Source organism: Coregonus clupeaformis, chromosome 27, assembly GCF_020615455.1.
Source record: "Coregonus clupeaformis isolate EN_2021a chromosome 27, ASM2061545v1, whole genome shotgun sequence".
In the NCBI taxonomy this organism is placed as follows: Eukaryota; Metazoa; Chordata; class Actinopteri; order Salmoniformes; family Salmonidae; genus Coregonus; species Coregonus clupeaformis.
Window position 1 is genome coordinate 23,834,288 of NC_059218.1, and position 19,728 is coordinate 23,854,015.

Genomic DNA, 19,728 nt, shown 5'->3' on the forward strand with positions numbered 1-19,728 from the left:
CATCAGTCCTCAGACAAGCAGGACCAGAACCTGATACTTGGAGGACGTGATGAAGTGTATATATATGGGCCAGACGTGGGGTTATTTTAACAATCATTTAATATGAGTCTGCCACCGCAAACCCAGCCACCTTCAATAAACCACTGGGAAGACTTTCAAGAATGTGTAAACTAACAAAGGATTTGGACCGTCTTTCGCTCGTTCTCTGCCTTTTTCTTTTTCTCTCTCAATGTAAAAAATATACTGTATGTACAGACACCAACATGTAACTACTCAATAGATACATGTCAATGCCAGTGTTGTTATTGCACATTTTGTTTGCTATTAAACAACAATGACGTCAATAATAGTACCGCAGAGACAGATATCTATTCCTCTGTTGCATATGAGAGGTAGCAGTGATACTGTAGGTCTGTAGAGGTTTTAGCAAGATAAACTGCATCTGTTTAGCCTTTCCTTTCACTGGCTAAAATGGAATTCTAATCTGCCAGAGAAACAACGTCTTAATCTCCGACGCACTGCAGTGCCAGGACTACTGACACATTTAAAACAATATTAAGATCAAATTGTGAGGAAATATTTTCGCCAACGTCATAATATGAGATCGCTCTGAATTACTAATACACAACATACTACGGATCATTAATTGGTTCGAACTCTTGAGTCTTGACAGGATATTTCAGAGACAAATGTACCTGTGAGAGGGTCAGACGGCTGCCTGCTTTTTTGGGGTATTTGTTGGGGCTCTCAAACTGCAGGTCCTCCCACTTTATCCTCCACAGCATTCCAGCCAACTCCTTCTCCAGCTTCAGTTTCCTTCAACAGGAATAGCAAGAGAACACATTAGTAAAGGGGTTTACAACAAAGGCACAGAACTAAACTCTCACATGTACATGCAGTATGCATGGAATGTTGTTATCAGATTGGTGTAACATGACACAATCATTACTGATGAGCAATGCATTTGTGATCTTTCAACAGAATTGAAACTTGCCATTTCAAATGAGATATTCATCTTTTGTCAGTGGTATTTTTGTCAGATACTATCTGTTAAATGCAGTTGTTGAATGATTTGGGTTCAGCAGTATAACACTGTCAGAGGGTATAGTTTGAACTGTCCACAGCTCTATTAAGAATTATCAAAATGAAGTTGTGGTATAGTGAATAATACATCTGTAATGATGTAATGCTACAATGCTTCCTCCCTGATGTTGATCGAACTGCAAGTTACTGTAACTGCAAGTTACCAGGCCAAAAGTAAATACTGTGTGACCAAAAATAGCCCACTTAAATATTTATTGACATTTGAATTTTCAGGTCACTGATTTCAGGACGTTTTTTATGGTGTTATTTTTAAACACCAGTAGAACTAACTGGCAGTCACTCCAAGACATGGAAAAAAAATATCCAAGTGAATCAACACATCTGGTGCAGATCTCTCAGGACCTGGTGTTTCTCAACATTCCCCGATTTGCTGCAAAAAGTCCATGTTTTTAAAATCAAACCATTTTCCTCAAGCATAGCTCAAATGCAGAGAAAGTGAGCATTTTGAGGGAGAAATTGTTATTAGTTTGACACATTGAAAAGAGCAGAGCCCACACATTCCAGGCCAATCTAAAAGGTGTAAAACACTTCCAGATGGTGGCAGTGGATTATTGCAGCGTTTGCATATTGGTGGATTTTACGCCTCTACTGAGCCACCCGAGTTGGCCCCAAAAGAGACTATTATTTGTTTCTTTTAGAGCACATTTTCAAGTCAAACAGTCCGAAAACCTTTTGCTGGGTCCTAACACTGAAAACTTCCATGGCCTGCATTCCAACCAGTTCAGAGTTTAAAAACAAAAAGGCACTGGGCTTTCAAGTGACTCCTTGACTAAGCAGGAAACTGTATTAACTGTAAGTATGTTTTAAATTCTGCCTTTAATAGGGTTTAAATTCAGAAACTTCAAAAACGGACATAAGTTGTACCAAACATAATAACTACAAGATAAGCCTAATTTTACTAAGTTGGTATCTGATCAGCTACTATTAGTAAAAACTAAAGCCAGATACAAACATGATTGTTTGTTGATTTGTGTAACGTTATTTGTTCCATGCCGGTGAGTATATAACCTCTCTGGACTGTGCCCGTGTGGAAGAATGCTGGGGAGCAGCGCAACCTTTCAGGGCAGGAAACACCATTAAACCAATTATCTCTCCCCAAAAAGTATTTTTCTATTTAAAGGCCTTCGTTTGCAGGCCTCTGGCAGCCGCAGCACCAAAGTGTAGGGCTCCACACTAGCTCTATTGTTTCATAAATCCCATATGTGAATACCTTTGCTGGACCAACCCTCCATTAAACTATAGAGCCTTGTAGGTTCTGCTCAACTTCCCCTCACACTGCACACACATTTAAACCCCAGTCAGACTTCATTAGAAAGCCAAGCTGACCTTCCTTTGAATTGTGTACAATACACATGGAAGAAAATCACAATACTTTGTGACGTCTGTGAGAAAATGTGTGTTCACATTTCGTATAAGAGAACCCCATATATGGCCAAACCATGGAGTTTCATTTAAAGCCAATGCCCCAAAAATATGTCTATATGTATTTGTTTCTATGTTTCACTTTTCAACAATGCAACCATCTCCATTTCCTAAGGCAAACATTTTAAGGTAACTAACTGTGATATGAAATTATAAACATTTGGTCATTAAAATCCTGGCAAATAGAGGGAGGGCAATTCATGTTTTGATATTAAACATAATTAATATGAAATATCAAGGGTCCACCTGTGACTGACAACATTAACATCAATATTTGGGGTTACAGTAGATGCTTTCATTTACTGCTCAAAGCTCCATCTGCATGAAGTGCACGTACAAACATTTACACGTTTCTCTAGATAGACTGGGTTCAGAGTACCAATTATTTTTCCAGCAGATGCATAAGCACGAGGGTGGTTTTTTTAGCCACCGCAATTAAAAAGCCAATTAAGCAAAACTATAACTTATTTCTGAAAGCTCACTACAACTCTAGATCAGTTCACAAACAGGTTTGTAGCAAAGTTCATACAATGCGAGTGGGGATCAACCAAAGGTCTCAGTCTACATTCAGTGTAAAGAATAATAACAAAGGAACGTGTTAATGATTATTATTTCAGCGTAACTATGCAGGCGTACAACTACAGTGCCTTCAGAAAGTATTTATACCCCTTGACTTATTCCACATTTTGTTGTGTTACAGCCCGATTTTCAAAATTGATTAAATAAATGTTTTTCCTCATCCATCTACACACAATACCCCATAATGACAAAGTGAAAACATGTTTTTAGAATAATTTGCTAATTTATTACATAAGTATTCACACCCCTGAGTCAATACTTTGTAGAAGCACCTTTGGCAGCAATTACAGCTGTGAGTCTTTCTGGGTAGTCTCTAAGAGATTGCCCATTATTCTTTTTAAAATTCTTCAAGCTCTGTCAAATTGGTTGTTGATCATTGCTAAACAACCATTTTCAGGTCTTGCCATAGATGTTCAAGTAGATTTAAGTCAAAACTGTAACTCGTCCACTCAGGAACATTCACTGTCTTCTTGGTAAGCAACTCCAGAGTAGATTTGGCCTTGTGTTTTAGGTCATTGTCCTTCTGAAAGGTACATTAATCTCCCAGTGTCTGGTGGAAAGCAGACTGAACCAGGTTTTCCTCTAGGATTTTGCCTGTGCTTAGCTCCATTCAGTTTATTTTTTTATCCCAGTCCATACCCATAACATGATGCAGCCACCACTATGCTTGAAAATATGGAGAGTGGTACTCATTAATATGTTGTATTGGATTTGCCCCAAACATAACACTTTGCCCCATTTTTCACAGTATTACTTTAGTGCCTTGTTGTAAAAAGGATACATGTTTTGGAATATTTTTTATTCTGTACAGGCTTCCTTCTTTTCACTCTGTCAATTAGGTTCGTATTGTGGAGTAACTACAATGTTGTTGATCCATCCTCAGTTGTTTTCTCCTATCACAGCCATTAAACTCCGTAACTGTTTTAAAGTGACTATTGGCCTCATGGTGAAATCCCTGAGCGGTTTCCTTTCTCTCCGGCAACTGAGTTAGGAAGGACGCCTGTATCTTTGTAGTGACTGGGTGTATTGATACACCATCCAAAGTGTAATTAATAACTTCACCATGCTCAAAGGTATATTCAATGTCAGTTTATTTTTACCAATCTACCTTCTTTACGAGGCATTAGAAAACCTCCCTGGTCTTTGTGGTATAATCTGTGTATGAAATTCACTGCTCGACTGAGGGTCCTTACAGATAATTGTATGTGTGGGGTACAGAGATGAGGTAGTCATTCAAAAATCATGTTAAAAACTATTATTGCACACAGAGTCCATGCAACTTATTATGTGACTTGTTAAACATATTTTTACTCCTGAACTTATTTAGGCTTGACATTAAAAAGGGGTTGAATATTTATTGACTCAAGACAATTCAGCTTTTCATTTTAAAATAATTTCAACAACAAAAAATCTAAAAACATTATTCCACTTTGACATTATGGGGTATTGTGTGTAGGCCAGTGGCAAAAAAAATCTAAATGTAATCCATTTAAAATTCAGGCTGTAACACAACAAAATGTGGAAAAAGTGTGAATACTTTCTGAAGGCACTGTATTTAGGCCAGGTAGTGTAACTGAGTTTGCCTTGGCAACTGACATACTTCTGCACCATCAGCTGCTGAGCGGTTGCTCATGGCAACAGTCATGTCAATTCCATGCTGGAACCTTTTGTGTTCCTTCTAAATAAATATCTCACTCTCTATCACTCCCGCTCACTCGCTCTCTCGCTCTCCCTCTCTCTCTCTCTCTCTCTCCCTCCAAGATGAAATATGTTTATTTCAACTACTCCGTCTTCAGAGCTCAAGCCTGCGTGAACAAACAACTCACCTGTAAATGAGGAAGCTGGAGATTCCAAAAATGATGAGGGCTAAGCCAGACCCAACAGCTACAATCCCCAGCACTGGAAGGTGAGCTGAAAATACAGGGAACCAAATTATGCTTTCAAAAATCACACAATACGTTCCTGAAATTAATATATTCTGTATTTGGGTATGCTATATTTGCCAGCACTTACAGACATAATATCCACCAGTAACATTTCAACAATCCTGAAATTCCTAAAAAAAATAACGAATTGTACTTCCACACTAGCATAAATTAAGCTCAAACTTGTGGCGTCTTGAAGATATATATAACACACCACTTGTATCACCTCAGTATTTTCAAATGTGCCTTTTTCAACCATTCTTCTTTAAGTGACCTTCTGTGTTGCTCCATTCCAGTTCCCCTTCAGTCCAACTCATGCTAATTGAGTCAGAAGGTCATTCCTAAACAAGGCAGGATCCTTTTGGTCTCTTAACCTTGTTCACCAGGCATACTGTATATCAACTAGATTCACCCGTGGGCTGATTTTTTTCTTGAGCGGATGGCCGGGGAGCCGGAACATAATTACTAATAATTTGTTGACTGCAAATTGACCGAAAGAAGCCCAAACAGATTTCAAACATTACATTTGTATATGATCACATATTGTATATCTATCTCTCAATTATGCGCGGGAATACTTTGGAAAAGATTTCCAAAATCCAAATCACTTGGAGCTTATTTGCTGGTGTTTTTAGTGTTTATTGAAAAACAAAAATTGGGGGGCCAAATAAAATCATGCCAATTGGGGAACCCTGCTGTATATCATTGTGCTGGTCTCCCTCCGGTCTTCCTCCTACACCACTGGCGACAAACAGCCAGACTCACACATCAGATAATTAATCATGGATGGACTCCACTTGTTGGAGAGATTGTTGCTTCTCATCACCCTCCCACTCATTCATTATCTATAGATACCATATCACTTCATTGCAGTGGCCTACCTAATTATTCTTTATTATCTAATACATGTACATTTCTTCATAAGAAGTGTTTCTCCTTATACAGTAGTCAAAGTTTTCATCTCTACATGCCTTCCATGAAAAACCATGTTGCACATGAAATAGCATCAACAAAGATGGTACAACATTTTACATAATTATTCAAACTGCTGTAATACTATATAAGCACCTGACTTAACCATTCATCACTTGTACAGGAGCCAGCCTACTTGACCTACCATCAACGCAGATTGGATCATCAGAAGAAAAGACGCACGGTGGGTTATCCAGAGGTGGGCTCCCTTTGGGCCAATGAATCCTCTCCGTTGAGGACCAGATGATCTCTTTGTTAGTTCCATTGTAATGGGCCACAAGCTGCAAAACACCAAGAAAAAGTTTTTGCTTTGTTTACAAACTCGATTCCCATGGCCAAATGATACATTCAGAGGGATGACTATGGAGCATGTTACATAATCAAAATGAGCCCTTTTTCTCCCACTTCAAATAAATATCACACCACACAGTATTATGAAAATGAGAGCCTGTTTAAATTCACAGTAGCATTAAAGCTGCATATTAAAATAGCTGCTACTCTCCTTCAATGCCTTTAAAACATGTAAGCCCATCAGTGAAGAAATCAAAAGGTTGGCATGAATGTTTTGGGGGCATGCCCATAATAAATAACTTTATGACTAAAATGTTCAACATTAAAATATAATAATGTATAAAGCAAGACAGGGAATCGTTGACTTACTGGCACTTTTCAAACTAATTAGTAGTTTTGAAAAAGGTCTTTCAGCTCAGGCGGCGGGAGTTTTTTTGTTTGATGATATGGCATTTGCCAGCCCTGTTAATAGCTTCCCTTGTCACAGAAGGGCATTGTGAAACATGACTCCTAGGTCTCTAACCAGCCGTTGGAGAATGTCAATATAGCCTGCCTCCCTAGTGGGGGGCCAGACAGGCATGTTGGGTTGGGTCCTCCCTGCTACTCAGTCTGTGAAGGAGAAGGGCAGCCCCACTGAGAGGGCCATAAAAACTAAGCAGGTTGTAAAAGTTTGTTGAGAAGCAGGAGGGCCATTCAACTCAACCAGTCATCAATGGCTTCAATAGCTGCTGGTTTCTATAGAACCATGTCTTTCTATTCAGTGATTTATTCACATCAGGGAGTTTTGGTTAGGTTAGTGGACACTGATCGATCGGTAAAATGTTTGTCCTCCAGAAGGCAACTCTGGAACAGTTCAGAGAGACATATATATATATATATATATATGCCATTTAGCAGACGCTTTTATCCAAAGCGACTTACAGTCATGCGTGCATACATTTTTGTGTATGGGTGGTCCCGGGGATCGAACCCACTACCTTGGCGTTACAAGCGCCGTGCTCTACCAGCTGAGCTACAGAGGACCACAATGAAGTGTTTGTAGAGCACAAGACATCTTATCATTAAGAGTCAGGACCCCAGAATATCTCCCAAACAGTAATAGCCCTTAGCCTTTGCATGATGTTGAACATTTGCTTTTAAATACATTGATGGCAAATTGGCAATGCACAAGCAAAGCATTGGGTTTTCAGCTCCACATAATTCACTATGCGGAGAGGAATCGAGGGAAATTCTTGTTACAGTAATTACAGAAAACTAACATCTGGAACAGATTGGACCAGTCCCCCGAAAGTACTGCTCGCATTCACTGTTATTATTTATTGTCACTGAGTTTACTATTGAAATCCATTTTATAAATCATAAAGTGCACAAATTGATATTTTGACAACAGATATTTTTGTAGTTTAGAAATATAAATTTATATGGAAATGTTGGCTATAGCGAAAACAATAAATAAACAAGATGCTTTAAAAGAATAGCTCTGCATCCTTCATCTCCAAATGTGGGATATTGTAAAAGCAGGAATTTGAAAATGAACACTGTTATTGAATGTTCACATAGGAAAACACATTGATAATGCCAAATGTTTACTTGGGGAACTCATATTGATTCTCTTGTAAGTCACACTCAAAACTAACCTGAAAGTATCTTCGTCATAGTGAACATACGGCCACTCATCAGAACATATTTGCATGAAGTATAAAATAATGGTGGCCGGTTTACCACTATGGTAAATTAGCAACAAATGAATTGTGTAATGTTGATAAACTATTGGTCCTTTTTGGAAGAGTAATAACTACCATGACTGTAAACATGACTGTAAAGCTTGATAACAAAATTGCAAGTTGTGTCTTTTTGTGAGTGGATTCTAAAATAGCAAAGCTATAGCTCAGTTGGTAGAGCATGGTGCTTGCAACGCCAGGGTTGTGGGTTCATTTCCCACGGGGGGCCAGTATGAAAAATGTATGCTCTCACTAACTGTAAGTCGCTCTGGATAAGAGTGTCTTCTAAAATGTAAATGTCTTGCTTAAATTGATCTACCTGCAGAAGTATCACTTACCCCATACTCTCCAGATTCCTGGTTTGTCATTGCCCAGAGGTTGAAATCAGTGTTCCTGGCATTGTTTTTGTCTGTGGTCACAAGTCCTGTAACCCCTTAAACACAGAAAACCTTAACATTTAGACCTTTCATATCAGTCATAATGCAAAAACGGGTTAAAAAAATTCTAGACCTCTTTCCTACCCAACTGACACAAAATGGATGAATGCAAAGTCAACTAAAAGCAGCACTATGATCAACTCATAATATTCACCCCAAAATCGCAGGTTTTGCATCCTCTGTGTGATGTTGATTCCATCGTTCTGGGAGCCCCCCTCCGCCAGTGTCTCCTCCAAGGCCTTAGCATACATCACAAAGCCATCATAGAAGCAGCCAGCAATGAAATCCATCTGAAAGGAACGGAGGTCTGTACATTTTTATTAAATTTTTTATTTCACCTTTATTTAACCAGGTAAGCCAGTTGAGAACAAGTTCTCATTTACAACTGCGACCTGGCCAAGATAAAGCAAAGCAGTGCGATAAAAACAACAACAACACAGTTACATATGGAATAAACAAAACGTACAGTCAATAACACAGTAGAAAATCTATATACAGTGTGTGCAAATGTAGTAAGTAATGGAGGTAAGGCAATAAATAGGCCATAGTGCAAAATAATTACAATTTAGTATTAACACTGGAGTGATAGATGTGCAGAAGATGATGTGCAAATACAGATACTGGGGTGCAAATGAGCAAAATAAATAACAATGTAAATAACAATATGGGGATGAGGTAGTTGGGTGGGCTAACTACAGATGGGCTGTGTACAGGTGCAGTGATCGGTAAGCTGCTCTGACAACTGATGCTTAAAGTTAGTGAGGGAGATAAGTGTCTCCAGCTTCAGAGATTTTTGCAGTTCGTTCCAGTCATTTGCAGCAGAGAACTGGAAGGAATGGCGGCCAAAGGAGGTGTAGGCTTTGGGGATGACCAGTGTGTCACGCCCTGACTCAGGGGACTCTTATATGTTGAGTCAGGGTGTGTATATTCTTTGTTTGTATATATTCTATGTTGTATATCTAGCATGTGTGGATCTATGTTGGCCGGTGTGGTTCCCAATCAGAGGCAGCTGTCGCTCGTTGTCTCTGATTGGGGACCATACTTAAGCAGCCTATTGGCACAGTCTAGTTGTGGGATCTTGTTCCGGTTAAGGTATGTTGTGTGTGTGCTACCTTGGACTTCACGTTTCGTTTCCTTTGTTGTTTTGTCGTGTGTTTAACAGTAAAAATAAACATGTACGCATATCACGCTGCGCCTTGGTCTGACCCGTCATTAAACGAACGTGACAGAAGATCCCACCAAACAAGGACCAAGCAGCGTGCCGAGAAGGAGCAAACGCCTGGGACTCAACAGGAGGTTACGTTAGTAGATGTCCTCCTCGGTTGGGGGAGAATTACGGAGGAGGAGGCCGTCCATTATCGGAGGGCGATGAAGGAGGATGCCCAGGTAGGTGAGGAGAAACGGCGCCAACAGTGCCGACGACGGAGACCCGAAAGGCAACCCCAAGAAACATTTTTTTGGGGGGCACACGGTGTGGACGACGAGGCAGCAGGAGGCCGTTAAAGGGCGGATCTGCAGGTTAGGAGAGGAGGCCACCATGTTACGGGGGCTATTGGTTCAGAGGGAGCAGGAGTTATTCGGTCAGAGGGAGGCGCTACAGGAGGCTAAAAGGGAGAAGGAAAGAGTAGAGGCACGGCGAGAGGAGCTGGTTAGGCAGCAGAAGGAGCGGGGGTTAACAAAGGAACCCAGTCCTGCTCCTCGCACCAAGCAAGTGGTGCGTGTCGCCAGTCCGGTCCGGCCCGTTCCTGCTCCCCGCACCAAGCCAGTGGTGCGTGTTCCCAGTACGCCCGGCCCGTTCCTGCCCCTCGCACCAAGCCTGTGGTGCGCGTCGCCAGTCCGGCCCGGCCTGTTCCTGCTCCTCGCACCAAGCCAGTGGTGCGCGTCGCCAGTCCGGCCCGGCCTGTTCCTGCTCCTCGCACCAAGCCAGTGGTGCGCGTCGCCAGCCCGGCCCAGCCTGTTCCTGCTCCTCGCACCAAGCCAGTGGTGCACGTCGCCAGCCGGCCTGTTCCTGCTCCTCGCACCAAGCCAGTGGTGCGTGTCGCCAGCCCGGCCCGGCCTGTTCCTGCTCCTCGTACCAAGCCAGTGGTGCGCGTCGCCAGCCCGGCCTGTTCCTGTTCCTGCTCCTCGCACCAAGCCAGTGGTGCGCGTCGCCAGCCCGGCCCGGCCTGTTCCTGCTCCTCGCACCAAGCCAGTGGTGCGCGTCGCCAGCCCGGCCCGGCCTGTTCCTGCTCCTCGCACCAAGCCAGTGGTGCGCGTCGCCAGTCCGGCCCGGCCCGTTCCTGCCCCTCGCACCAAGCCAATGTTGCGTGTTCCTAGTCAGGTCCGGCCCGTGCCTGCTCTTCGCACCAGACCAGTGGTGTTTTTGTCCAGTCCAGCACGGCCCGTGCCCGTTCCACCGGTGCCTGATCCAGCTCCGGTCAGCTGCGCCACTCCGGAGCCAGTGCAGTCCGCTCCACCGGGGTCCAGTCCAGCTCCGGTCAGCGGCTCCACTCCGGAGCCAGATTAGTCCGCTCCACCGGTGCCCAGTCCAGCTCCGGTCAGCGGCTCCAGTCCAGACCATGACGTCAGCCCCTCTCCAGGTTCGGGGTCTTCCACACCAGGGTCCAGACTGGGCCTGGCGTATCGTGGGAGGAAGGAGAGGGGAAGTAGCGCGCCGAGGTCCAGACCAGACCAGGGGCGCAACAGGGAGGCGGAGAGTGAGAGGTCGTCACGCCCCGAGCCGGATCCTCCTCCGAGGCGGAATGCCCACCCGGCCCCTACCCTGTTATGTTTATGTTGTGCGGTCGGAGTCTGCACCTTTGGGGGGGTACTGTCACGCCCTGACTCAGGGGACTCTTATATGTTGAGTCAGGGTGTGTATATTCTTTGTTTGTATATATTCTATGTTGTATATCTAGCATGTGTGGATCTATGTTGGCCGGTGTGGTTCCCAATCAGAGGCAGCTGTCGCTCGTTGTCTCTGATTGGGGACCATACTTAAGCAGCCTATTGGCACAGTCTAGTTTTTGGATCTTGTTCCGGTTAAGGTATGTTGTGTGTGCTACCTTGAACTTCACGTTTCGTTTCCTTCGTTGTTTTGTCGTGTGTTTAACAGTAAAAATAAACATGTACGCATATCACGCTGCGCCTTGGTCTGACCCGTCATTAAACGAACGTGACACAGTGAGATATACCTGCTGGAACGCATACTACGGGTGGGTGTTGCTATGGTGACCAATGAGCTAAGATAAGGCGGGGATTTGCCTAGAAGTGATTTATAGATCACTTCTAGGCCGCCATTCCTCCCCTGGTTTCGATTCCAGGCTGTATCACAACCGGCCGTGATTGGGAGTCCCATAGGGCGGCGCACAATTGGCCCAGCGTCGTCCGGGTTTGGCCGGTGTAGGCCGTCATTGTAAATAAGAATTTGTTCTTAACTGACTTGCCTAGTTAAATAAAGGTAAAATAAAAATGTTAATTAAATAAAATAGATGCCCTGGAGCCAGTGGGTTTGGCGACGAATATGTAGTGAGGGCCAGCCAACGAGAGCGTACAGGTCACAATGGTGCGTAGTATATGGGGCTTTGGTGACAAAACAGATGGCACTGTGATAGACTACATCCAATTTGCTGAGTAGAGTGTTGGAAGCTATTTTGTAAATGACATCGCCGAAGTCAAGGATCGGTAGGATAGTCAGTTTTACGAGGGCATGTTTGGCAGCATGAGTGAAGGAGGCTTTGCTGCGAAATAGGAAGCCGATTCTAGATTTCACTTTGGATTGGAGATGCTTAATGTGAGTCTGGAAGGAGAGTTTACGGTCTAACCAGACACCTAGGTATTTGTAGTTGTCCACATATTCTAAGTCAGACCTGCCGAGAGTAGTGATTCTAGTCGGGCGGGCGGGTGCAAGCAGCGTTCGATTGAAGAGCATGCATTTAGTTTTACTAGCGTTTAAGAGCAGTTCGAGGCCACGGAAGGAGTGTTGTATGGCTTTGAAGCTCGTTTGGAGGTTTGTTAACACAGTGTCCAATGAAGGGCCAGATGTATACAAAATGGTGTCGCCTGCATAGAGGTGGATCTGAGAATCACCAGCAGCAAGAACGACATCATTGATATACACAGAGAATAGAGTCGGCCCAAGAATTGAACCCTGTGGCATAGAGACTGCCAGAGGTCCAGACAACAGGCCCTCCAATTTGACACATTGAACTCTATCTGAGAAGTAGTTGGTGAACCAGGCGAGGCAGTCATTTGCGAAACCAAGGCTATTTAGTCTGCCAATAAGAATGCAGTGATTGACAGAGTCAAAAGCCTTGGCCAGGTCGATGAAGACAGCTGCACAGTACTGTCTTTTATCAATCGCGGTTATTATATCGTTTAGGACCTTGAGCGTGGCTGAGGTGCACCCATGATCAGCTCGGAAACCAGATTGCATAGCGGAGAAGGTACGGTGGGATTCTAAATGGTCGGTGATCTGTTTGTTAACTTGGCTTTCAAATACTTTCGAAAGGCAGGGCAGGATGGATATAGGTCTGTAACAGTTTGGATCTAGAGTGTCACCCCCTTTGAAGAGGGGGTTGACCGCGGCAGCTTTCCAATCTCTGGGGATCTCAGACGATACGAAAGAGAGTTTGAACAGGCTAGTAATAGGGGTTGCTACAATTTCGGCAGCTAATTTTAGAAAGAAAAGGTCCAGATTGTCTAGCCCAGCTGATTTCTAGGGGTCCAGATTTTGCAGCTCTTTCAGGACATCAGCTATCTGAATTTGGGTGAAGGAGAAGCGGGGGAGGGGGGGGCTTGGGCAAGTTGCAGCGGAGGGTGCAGAGCTGGTGGCCGGGGTAGTGGTAGCCAGGTGGAAAGCATGGCCAGCCGTAGGAAAATGCTTATTGAAATTCTCGATTATCGTACATTTATCGGTGGTGACAGTGCTTCCTAGCGTAATAATAATATGCCATTTAGCAGACGCTTTTATCCAAAGCGACTTTCAGTCATGTGTGCATACATTTTTACGTATGGGTGGTCCCGGGGATCGAACCCACTACCCTGGTGTTACAAGCGCCATGCTCTACCAATTGAGCTACAGAGGACCACTGCATCAGTGCAGTGGGTAGCTGGGAGGAGGTGCTCTTATTCTCCATGGACTTTACAGTGTCCCAAAACTTTTTGGAGTTAGTGCTACAGGATGCAAATTTCTGTTTGAAAAAGCTAGCCTTTGCTTTCCTAACGGATTGTGTATATTGGTTCCTGACTTCCCTGAAAAGTTGCATATCGCGGTGGCTGTTCGATGATAATGCAGTACGCCACAGGATGATTTTGTGCTGGTCAAGGGCAGTCAAGTCTGGGGTGAACCGGGGGCTATATCTGTTCTTAGTTATGCCTTTTTTGAATGGGGCATGCTTATTTAAGATGGAGAGGAAAGCACTATTGAAGAACATCCAGGCATCCTCCACTGACGGAATGAGGTCAATATCCATCCATGATACCTGGGCCAGGTCAATTAGAAAGGCCTGCTCGCTGAAGTGTTTTAGGGAGCGTTTGACAGTGATGAGGGGTGGTCGTTTGACCGCGGACCCATTACGGATGCAGGCAATGAGGCAGTGATCACTGAGATCCTGGTTGAAGACAGCGGAGGTGTATTTAGAGGGTAAATTAGTCAGGATGATATCTATGAGGGTGCCCATGTTTACGGATTTAGGGTTGTACCTGGTAGGTTCCTTGATCATTTGTGTGAGATTGAGGGCATCTAGTTTAGATTGTAGGACGGCCGGGGTGTTAAGCATATCCCAGTTTAGGTCACCAAGCAGTACGAACTCTGAGGATAGATGGGGGGCAAGCAATTCACATATGGTGTCCAGGGCACAACTGGGGGCTGAGGGGGGTCTGTAGCAAGCGGCAACAGTGAGAGACTTATTTCTGGAAAGGTGGATTTTTAGAAGTAGAAGCTCAAACTGTTTGGGCACAGACCTGGATAGTATGATAGAGCTCTGCAGGCTATCTCTACAGTAGATTGCAACTCCACCCCCTTTGGCAGTTCTATCTAGACGGAAAATGTTATAGTTGGGGATGGAAATTTCAGAATTTTTGGTGGCCTTCCTGAGCCAGGATTCAGACACTGCTAGAACATCAGGGTTGGCAGAGTGTGCTAACGCAGTGAATAACTCAAACTTAGGAAGTAGACTTCTTATATTTATGTGCAAGAAACCAAGACTTTGCGATTACAGAAGTCATCAAATGATAGCGCCTGGGGAGTAGGAGTGATACTGAGGGCTGCAGGGCCTGGGTTAGCCTCTACATCACCAGAGGAACAGAGGAGGACTAGAATAAGGATACGGCTAAAGGCTTTAAGAACTGGTCTTCTAGTGCGTTGGGTACATAGAATAAAGGGGGGCAGATTTCCGGGTGTTATAGAAAAGATTCAGGGCATTATGTACAGACAAGGATATGGAAGGATATGAGTAAAGTGGAGGTAAACCTAAGCGTTGGGTAACAATGAAAGAGATAGCATCGCTGGAGGCATCAATTGAGTCGGTCTCCGCGTGTATAGGGGGAGGGGCAAAGGAGCTATCTGAGGCAGGTTGAGCGGGACTGGGGGCTCTACAGTGAAATAGTACAATAAGAACTAACCCAAACAGCAATAGGCTAGGCATATTGACATGGGAGAGAGGCATAACGCAATCACAGGTGTTATTCGAGAGGGCTAAAACAACAACTGGTAATGGCAACGAAAGTTTGGGCTGAGGCTAAACAGATAAACAGGATGGGGTACCGTGTAAAGAAACAGTCCAGCAGTCATCAGCTGTGTAGCTGAGTGATCATAAGGTCCAGTGAATAGCAATAGGTAAGTCTGGGAGCAGTTCGTAGGCAGCTACAGCACAGGCGAGCAGGAGGCACGGCTGTTGATTGCGCGTGCTAGCGGGCCGGGGCTAGCAGATGGATCTTCGTGGTCGTCGCAACGGGAAGCCTGTTGAAACCACATCAGACGATTACGTCGGCAGACCAGTCGTGATAGATCGGCGGGGCTCCGTGTCGACACTAGGAGGTCCTGTCCGGTTGACAGAGAGGTAGATAGCCGGGAGATGGGCCTGGCTCGAGGCTAGCTCAAGACTAACTGGTGCATCGGGACAGTGGTGATTAGCCAACAACAGCCATTCGGTTGCAGCTAGCTAGTTGCGATGATCCGGTGTTAAGGTCCAGTGATTCAGTGATTCCGGCAGAAAATCCGATATGCTCTGGGTCGATAGCACGCTGTGCAGACTGGCCAATAATTGTCCAGGCTAGAGCTGGCTGGTAGGTAGTGCAGGCCACGGACAGTGGTGAAGACCACTAACGGTGGCTAATAGCAAGTAGCTAGTTAGCTGGCTAGTTTCAGCCATAGGTTCTTGATAAAAGGTATAAAGAAATAATAGAATCTGTTCCACATTGGGTGAGGCGGGTTGCAGGAAAGTATATTTAGTTAAAGGATGGAAAGTGAGATAGAGAAATATATACAAAAAAAGACAAAAAAAACTGTCTATTTACACGAGAACACAACAGAATACACGACCGCACTGCAACGCCATCTTGGATCAACATCAGCCAGCAAGAGAGTAGTCTTCATGATCTTCATTCACATATGCAGCTTTTGTTTACTATTTGCCTGGAATTCTACCTTGACCCCTATAGGCATGGCTCTACTCCCTGGCTGTCTCTATTTAAATATCTGGTTGAGCCCAGTTAGACTGCCAAAACGCCATTAATCTTCACAAAGAAGGAGTCAAGTATTTAATGAATCAAAGAAATCCATTAATTACTATGCATAAATGATCTATTTTATGGCAGTGGCTTAGCTGTGGCAGGATTTCAAACAACTTACCAGAGAGGGTTCTATGTTCACATCAAAGTCCTTCTGAGCTCTAATGTGGAGCTCATCTTGAAACTCTTTGTACTCTGGATTATCAGGCTCCCTGTATGTTATTACCAACACAGACTGGGAGAAAGAAAGAGACAACAATGAGAAAGTAGAACATTACTGGGGAATTACACCCAGAGCATCATAAACATGTACCAACTATGACAGATTTATAATCATTTGGAGGCGAAAGAAACACACACCTATTTAGGTGAGGTGCTGGCTAACAGAGTAGAGCACTTGAAAAAGAAAAGGAGAGCTGCACACTCTAGGAGCTCAGATGCAATAATTTAATAACCTAATAACTAACGTTTCGACAGACAAGCTGTCTTCATCAGGGTATAATGACAAACTGCGGGTCACTAATTTATATAGTGTCAAAGGACACACGCAGGTGTCTGTAATCATTTCATTGTAAAATGTTTGTGGGCCTATGTAGCCAAGTTTAATCTATGATCGTATGCTATCCATTCATGTTTTTTGTATGTTCTGTTTATCTGTGAATTAACCAATGATATCAGGCCACACCCGGCCATGATTACAGACACCTGCGTGTGTCCTTTGACACTATATAAACTAGTGACCCGCAGTGTTTGTCATTATACCCTGATGAAGACAGCTTGTCTGTCGAAACGTTGGTTATTAGGTTATACAATTATTTCATCTGAGCTCCTAGAGTGTGCAGCTCTCCTTTTCTTCTTCAAGATTTATAATCATGGCATGCAGAGTGATTTTCTACTGGGTGGAAATGTAAATGATTCAAATGTAATTTGAAATGCTTTTAAGTAGGATTAATAATGAACAGATTTATCCTATTTTATAATCCAAACAGTCTAATGAACAGTCCCTTATGAGTCAACAGCAACAACATTTATGGTGAAGAATGCACAATTAGCTGTGTCCAAATGCACTTAAACTTATGGACATGTCTTGAAGACTAGGGCAAAAACTCAGAAGAGCAGCTGTGGTAACTCTGTATATTGCTTATGTTTACCAAATGTTCTATTTGCACCACTTTTTACAAATTGCTATTAGACCACAGTTGTGACATTGTTTGATTATATTTGGATGGAGGCATATTGTTTGGATGAAAAAGCACAGTTTCGGCCAAAGATTTAATCTATGGTCATCAGTTGAGTTTTCACTTGCACTTTGCCTTGTTATTATTGATATAGGCTAAATCTGGCTGAATGGTCAGACACAGTAATGATAAACAATCGACAACTAACTTCCAAAAGCAATCAACGTTCTATGAGCTGCATATTGCCAGAAATCATGTTACTGCTTGTAGTCAAATTAAGATGTTGTATAATCAGTAAAAGAGGGCCAAGATCTTATGTTACAAATATTAGAAGGTATATCACAAGCAGAGGCATCAATTTTAACTATGTATTGGGTCTCAACAAAGTGCTTTACAAATAGCTTATCTATCTCCATCTAAGTGCCTTCATGTTGTGTCTGCTATATCTAGCCTTATTATTGTAACGCTTCAGAAAAAAGACCTGCAATTACCAGAAAATAGCACACACTTTTTCAGTCAAGTTAATAAGCCTACCTTGTCTTTATCAATCCAAAGCCATTTGTAGTGCCTTTCATTAGGAGTTCAACGCCATTATTTCCGATACTGTCTATAGTAACTGCAGCGTAATCAGTGACATTTAACGACCAAATTGGGAGAGAAGCATCTGTACCCCCCACTTACTTATTTCTCAACACATCAATATGTAGGACTAAGTGGCTTTTAGCTGAAAACACATTATCTCCTTTATTAACTCCATCTAATCATTAAAGTCCTCCGAGCAGAGGAGGCAGGGAAGAATTATGACCTTTCTACAGATTATTGCATGCCGAGTCGGAACCATTATGAAGTTTTACTTCGTTATCACGTTGATCAGAGAAGCGCTCTCATTTTACTTAACAGTGATTAAAATAAAAGCTTTATCCATCTGCACATTGCATTTTCCGTTTGGAATTTGTGGGACAACTCATTGTTTTCATAGGCATGATGAAATAATGACATTAAAATGATTTGTTAGCTTTTTAATGGAAATTCCAAAGCCAAAACATTGAAAATATTCCATTGTCTCCATCAGGTCCACATTGGGTAGACATCAATTGAAAAATAGGAAGTTACTATGAAATAATTAAATATTTTAGTGTGTATATTACTGAATTTTTATTTGATGACTTTATTATTTTTAATTCCTTAAAGTCATCATTTCATCTCTGCTCAGGCAGTAGCAGCCAAACAACGTTCTCTGTGCTCCCCATACTGTACTGCCTTTAGTATTCCTATTTAGCTAGGCTAGCCTGCCTAAGTATGCTGCAGAGCTGTCTGATGAAATAATTGTACTTCTTTAAAGTAAATAAGGCATACATTCACACACTGTCTCTATCCCTCTTTTGGTTGTGTTGTGTACATTCCTTTCTCATGCGGTCTGTGTGTATCTAACCTAACATACCAGGCGTAAAAGTGTATCCATCTCGGTCCGAGCTGGAAAAAACAGGCACAATGGATTATGGTCATTGTAGTTAATTACCACGTTCTTGCGTTGAACTAGGTTGAATATTTGCTTAATGAAAACTAAAACTCCCTTCAGTCCAGCGTCCCACATAGTTCTTGGCATGATTTCACTCATTAATAATTTCATTTCTCTCTAAAGAAACGCATTGGCTCACAAAAAATAAAGTACTCAATGGAATTCAAGTAATTGAACCGATGTCGCTCGGTTCAAATGAAATGTTGGTTAATCGCTCAGCACTACTTTACAGTAATTCATACACGTCGGTCAACCTTCACTCAACTTGGTGAACTTTGTGTTCCCTTTGATACAGGTTCAGTTGGAACAGAGGGATGTGGAATGATTCTGTTGATGGACAGGCCAGTGATGCACACACGAAGTAGAGGCTTTGAATTCAATTTCCTGAGTGAGAGACATCCATTTCACATGCCAAATGGCAGTTTCAGACTAGTAAACTTGTCTGGTTCCAATGACAGAAGGGGAAAGGCTCTGACAGCTCACCACCAAATAATTGACAGAGTATTTGGACACAATTACTAAAAAAAGTTTTCTCTGATAAGTTAAATTAGCAAAATGTAATGAATGAAAGGGATCAACGGAGGGAATATTTCTCTGTCTGTCCAACTCTCTGTCTGTGCAGTTTACCTTGAAGACCTTGATGGGATCAATCCAGAGGCTGTCGTTGTTCAGCCAGGGCTTGTGCTCCGTTAGGCTTTCAGCAAACACGTCCAGATAGAAGATGGCGTAGTTCTCAGGGTCTGGGATCTCACTCTGGAAAAGCTTCATGATACTCAGAAACGTGTCCGGAGGCCCACAGATATACACAACTGTAGGGAAGACAAAAACACAACACAAAGGTTTCTTATCACTGTTTTTATGTGAATTATG

The 19,728-nt window shown here is 43.0% G+C and overlaps 1 protein-coding gene across 2 annotated transcripts in view; it reads right to left on the bottom strand.

The window, feature by feature from the left end:
- The window catches only part of LOC121541649 (atrial natriuretic peptide receptor 2-like), a 52,868-nt gene that overhangs the window by 28,492 nt on the left and 4,648 nt on the right, over positions 1-19,728 (bottom strand). For both annotated transcript variants that reach the window (XM_041850822.1, XM_041850821.1), the window contains exons 2-8: positions 19,486-19,667; positions 16,283-16,396; positions 8,606-8,741; positions 8,353-8,447; positions 6,148-6,283; positions 4,932-5,016; positions 696-816 (exon numbers count right to left, since the gene is read on the bottom strand). In XM_041850822.1, coding sequence (XP_041706756.1) covers positions 696-816; positions 4,932-5,016; positions 6,148-6,283; positions 8,353-8,447; positions 8,606-8,741; positions 16,283-16,396; positions 19,486-19,667 — 869 coding nt within the window. The remainder of the gene's footprint in view (positions 1-695; positions 817-4,931; positions 5,017-6,147; positions 6,284-8,352; positions 8,448-8,605; positions 8,742-16,282; positions 16,397-19,485; positions 19,668-19,728) is intronic.